Source organism: Otolemur garnettii, unplaced genomic scaffold (genome assembly GCF_000181295.1).
Source record: "Otolemur garnettii isolate 467f Iridium unplaced genomic scaffold, OtoGar3 scaffold00045, whole genome shotgun sequence".
Taxonomy (NCBI): Eukaryota; Metazoa; Chordata; class Mammalia; order Primates; family Galagidae; genus Otolemur; species Otolemur garnettii.
In genome coordinates this window covers 9633674-9639067 of record NW_003852440.1, presented here as the reverse complement: position 1 = coordinate 9639067, position 5394 = coordinate 9633674, and the positions used below count along the sequence as shown (strand labels likewise).

Sequence of the window (5394 nt, the reverse complement as noted above, 5' to 3'; positions counted from 1 at the left end):
ACTCCTGGGCTCAAGCGAGTCTCCTGCCTCTGCCTCCCAAGTAGCTGGGACCACAGGCGCCCGCCACAATGCCTGGCCATTTTTTTTGGTTGCAGCTGTCATTGTTGTTTGGTGGGCCTGGGCTGGATTCGAACCTGCCACCTTGGGTGTATGTGGCTGGCGCCTTAGCCACTTGAGCCACAAGTGCCGAGCCATTAAATTCCATTTTAAAGATTCATGGTTTTGAACTTGACTTTTTTTTTATTAAGTGATAGCAAACTATAAACAGGACACTGTGAATGGACTAACCCATTAAAAAATAATTTCACTGCCTATTAAAGAAGCAGAAAAGGGAAAATGATATGCTGAAGTAGAAACATGCTTTCAAGAACAGAGAATAAATCCCTAAAAAATACCACTTATTATCTTAAAGAAACTCTAGTTTGGCATCTTTTCCTCCTTTCCTGGATTACACAGAACCTGTAGTGCTTTTTAACTTATTGATGCCAAAACTCAGGACAAAAGGTATTTTAGGTAAGGATATATACTTTCAAGAAATCCCAAGACTTTTGCAAAAGCAACAGATTACTTCACATAATAAGAAAGCTGAGTAACAGGCGATGCCTACGGCACAGTGGGTAGGGCACTAGCCCCATACACTGAGGGATAGTGGGTTTGAATCCGGCCCCAGCCAAACTGCAACAAAAAATAGCCAGGCGTTGTGGCAGACGCCTATAATCCCAGCTACTCGGGAGGTTGAGGCAAAGAGAATCGCCTAAGCCCAGGAGCTAGAGGTTGCTGTGAGCTGTGACACCACAGCACTCTACCAAGGGCAATAAAGTAAGATTCTGTCTAAAAAAAAGAAAAGAAAAAAGAAAAAAAGAAAGCTGAGTAACTATAAAAAACATTTTTCTTCACTCAGATTTTGACAGGTGTTAACTGCTTTATAAGTGAAAAGTACGTTTAAACTCAGCTAGGTTAAGGAATATTTTTGTAAAGATAAAATCAGTATCCACATGTACAAAACCCTTTCACGGGGTAAGAATATTCTCATTTTATTCCTCTGATAGCCCTGTGAGTTTAACAGGTCAGGTACCTTGATTTTATATCCATTCTTACAGACTAGCAGGAAAGGTAGAAAAATCAGCACAGTAATAATTTATCTGAGATCAAACAAGATTAATGACAAAGCTAAGACAGAATCCAAGTATTAACAACCCCCAGTCCCAGGACCTTTTACCTAAACCATCCTTTCTTTAGGTGGAAGCAAAATATTTAGGGGTAGGAAGTTGGAGAAGAAGTATCAATGTGCTGTCATGAGCACTCCCTAGGTATGGTGCCGAACACAAAAGTCAAGAGGGGCCCATCTGGCTCTGTGGAGCTAGCCTATGGCCTTAGGGCAGAGGAGACCTCCCACCACAAGCTGTCTGGTCCTTTGACAGTGTACTGCCTAAAGGAAGCACCTGAACTAAGGCTAGTTACCCAGATCCGCATGGTTCCATGACCACTATTAGGGTCTATGCCAGACTTATGTAACCTATACAACTCCCAAAGACCTGTATGACAATAACATCTGTTGCTTCAGTATCAGATATTCTCGCTCATAATTGCTAGGGCCATTCTAAAGTCTGCCTAAAATTTGAAGACCTACAAGTTATCTTATACCTTAGAGGCTAACCAATGCTAAATTCATTGGCAAATGTTAAAAAAGAACTTGGGTTCCAATGAAACTAAAACCCTCTCTAAGGCTGAATTCTGGTATCGTCTATCGTACCTGTTGCTGTGCAAGCTGGACTTGATACAACTGCTGCATATACTGCTGATAGTGCTGCTCCTGTAACTGGCGGATGAGAATCTGCTGCTGCTCGTAGTTCCCTGGATACTGTTGGGCTGCGTACTGCTGGAACTGCACGGCAGTCTGGGAGTTTAAAGCTGCCATTATCTGCTGCCTAAAAACATTAAAAAAAAAAAAATACTAGTCTGACTACAGGAGATGGTTCATGACAAAATAAAAATGTCCCTATTACTTATTTTTGTATTTATAATTCTTAAAAACGACTAAGCTAATAATATATACCAATTGGCATGTGTCCCAGACCCAGAAGAAAGATTTAAGAAAATAAACCTGGCCTGTAATTTTTTTATTTCTATTTTTCAAGGAAAATTGAGAATGGAAAACAAGCATATGATTATCATCTCCTCCACCACCACTATAATTACTAACACTTATTGTGCCCTCACTATGCGCCATGCAGTGTTTAAAAGTACTTACATGCACTAAACCATCCAGTCCTTACAACAAGCCTATGAGATTGACAGGGTTCAGTAACTTGCCCAAGATTACCACACCAGTATGCGTTAGAGCCAGGATTCAAATCCAGGCAGTCTGGCTCCAAAGCTATACTAATTTTTTTTCTTGAGACAGAGTTTCACTTTGTCACCCTTGGTAGAGTGCCATGGCGTTACAGCTCATAGCAACCTCCAACTCTTAGGCTTAGGCCATTCTCTTGCCTCAGCCTTCCAGTAGCTGGGACTACTGGTGCCCGCCACAATGCCCGGCCATTTTTCCGGGGCCGGGTTCAAACCCGCCACCTTCAGTGTATGGGGCCGGTTCCCTACCCATTGAACCAAAGGCACTGCCTCCAGAGCTATACTAATTAACCACAATGCTGTTAAGATGATGGACTGTCATCTATAGCAGAGATGAAGTATTTAATTTTTGGCTACAGCTTTTCTACCTAAATACATGAAAAGCAGTAAGAAGTAGAAGAACAGCTAACAGATATTACAGATGACCCTGCTAAGTATAAATAAAGCCAGTGCAAATTTGAAGGTGCACAGCTTTTAATTCAAAGTCTGCCTTAAAAAAGAAATACTGAAATATTATCTGGGCATGTTTAGTTTAGAGATGTTAATTTCTGTAAGCTATTACATTTCTTTTATTTTCCTTTACAGATGAACCACATTTCTTAACTCAATTATATGACGAACTTAACAAAGACCTCAAAGACATCTATTAATACATAGATAGATAATAAAGAAAACTTCATGAAGTCCTGAACAGCAGCATGATACTGGGTCCAGCTAGGACACCCCCTCTCCCTCCCCCCATAACAAGAGCAGCAAAGTCCTTGTACACAGTTGAATGAGGCCCTGTATTGGTTTGAGGCTAAGACTAGAGCTTTCTCTGCAGAACTACCCAGAAATAATGAGGAAGCTGTGCCATTACTAGAACAGCAGATCTTGTTCCTTCAGTGTTTTAAGGGTGTTAATCACTGCTTTCTTGTACCCACCACTCCCTCTTGAAGAACTACTCAGTCCCTACTAAGACAGCAGGTCTTATAGCTCTTACTGAATAAGAAATAGTTCCATCCTCCAAGTGTGGTACTAAGGACTAGGAATGAACACCTGACACAGACAAGGCCAACAAGACTCCCTGTCCTGGGTATTTTTAACTGGGTGTCACAGATTTCAGCCAGTCTCTGTCAGATGCATGGAAACAGACCACGTAAATCCAGGCTGGGATAGTCCTGCATATGCCAAAGCAGAAAGTGACAATTTGTAGAGAGTAGGAAGAACAAAGCAGAGATATAAGGTGAGAGAAGCAGAGACAAGAGACAGAGAGGGCAACTGAGAAACCTTAGCTCCTGTTTCCAGTCCCTGAATTTTGCAAGTGAATCCCAAATCCTTCCAATATCTTCCTCTTTCTGCAACTAACTGATGATTAAGATAAGGTCTCTTTAGTAATAGATCACTGGTAAAAATGGCAAGTAGCTGATTCTACAAATCACAGAATGGCACACAACGGTAGAAGTCACGTAACAACAGGATGGCAGTCCACGTCACATTTTTAAATAGAAGCCACACAACAAGCTTACTTTTGCTGTTCCAACCGAAGCCTCTCTTCTTCTATTCGCCTTCTTTCTTCTTCCTCCCGTCTAAGCCTTTCCTCCTCTTCTCTCCTACGTTTCTCCTCCTCCTTTTGTAGACGCTCTCTTTCTTCCTCTTCACGCCGCCTTCGTTCTTCCTCTTCCTTCCTATGAAGTAAAGGAGAGAGTGAATCCCATAGATTTGCAGGGTTTTCTGTGTATGTGTTTGTGTGTGTGTTTTGAGACAGGGTCTTGCTCTGTTTGCCCTGGCTAGAGAGCAGTGGTGTCATAGCCTGCTGCAATCTCAAACTCCCAAGTTCAAATGATCTTCCTGCCTCGGCCTCTCAAGTGACTGGAACTACAGATGCACAAGACTATGTTCACCTAATTTTTCTTAATACATATTTTATAGTGATAGGGTCTCTATGTTGCTCAGGCCGGTCTTTTAACTCCTGGCCTCAAGCAATCCTCCCACTTCACTTCACAAAGTGTTAGGATTACAGGCGTGACCTACTGTACCCAGCCAAACTCTATTACATTTTTTTTTTTTTTTGCAGTTTTTTTTGGCCGGGGCCGGGTTTGAACCCACTACCTCTGGTATATGGGGCCAGTGCCCTAGTCCTTTGAACCACAGGTGCTGCCCATTGTTTTAAAATAATTTAAAACTTTATTACCCGGTGAAAATTGACAAAATTTTACTGGAGAAAAATGTGACAATATCCATCAAAATCTGAACAGCATACACTTCATTAGTAGAAACTTATCATACAAAGTCAATCCTACAGTATAAAAGATTATATCAAGAATAATTATTAGGCGAGGCCTGGCAGCTCACATCTATAATCTCAGCACTCTGGGAGGCCAAGGTGGGTGGACAGCCTCAGCTCACAAGTTTGAGACCAGCCTGAGTTAAGAATGAGACCCCATCTCTAAACATAACTGGGCACTGTAGAGGACGCCTGTAGCCCCAGCTAATTGGGAGGCTGAGGCAAGAGGATCACTTGAGCCCAAGAGTTTAAGGTTGCTGTGAGCTATGATGCCACAGCACTCTACCCAGGGCAATAAAAAAAAAAATCAAAAATAATAATTATTGCTGTGGAGCAATAGAAAACAGTGTCCCCAAGAAAATACTCTTTAAATCATCATGACACACATCTTGAAGGGTCTCCTCCAGTACAGGTTATAGCACCAAATGCTTTCCCTTCACAGTGCTTGCAGTTGCAATTAAACCTGTGTGACAAAACTGATGATACGCCTGCCTTCCCCATTCCAGGTGAGGCTCCTTGTAGGCGCTGCCTATCTCACACCATGACATCTACAGGGTCAGCACAGTGGTAGAGAGAACAAGCACTCGACCAACATGTACTGACATGGAAAATTCACCCTTATACACCACGCAGCCATAAGAAAGGACAGAACTGGCTCGGTGCCTATAGCTCAACCGGCTAAGGCACCAGCCACGTATACCTAAGGTGGCGGGTTCGAATCCCCAGCCCGGACCTGCCAAACAACAATGACGGCTGCAACCAAAAAATAGCCAGGCGTT

The 5394-nt window shown here is 42.5% G+C and overlaps 1 protein-coding gene across 2 annotated transcripts in view; it reads right to left on the bottom strand.

Moving 5' to 3' along the window:
• The window catches only part of ACBD3 (acyl-CoA binding domain containing 3), a 54988-nt gene that overhangs the window by 15110 nt on the left and 34484 nt on the right, over window positions 1-5394 (bottom strand). For both annotated transcript variants that reach the window (XM_003790992.1, XM_012805919.2), the window contains exons 4-5: window positions 3858-4016; window positions 1754-1928 (exon numbers count right to left, since the gene is read on the bottom strand). In XM_003790992.1, coding sequence (XP_003791040.1) covers window positions 1754-1928; window positions 3858-4016 — 334 coding nt within the window. The remainder of the gene's footprint in view (window positions 1-1753; window positions 1929-3857; window positions 4017-5394) is intronic.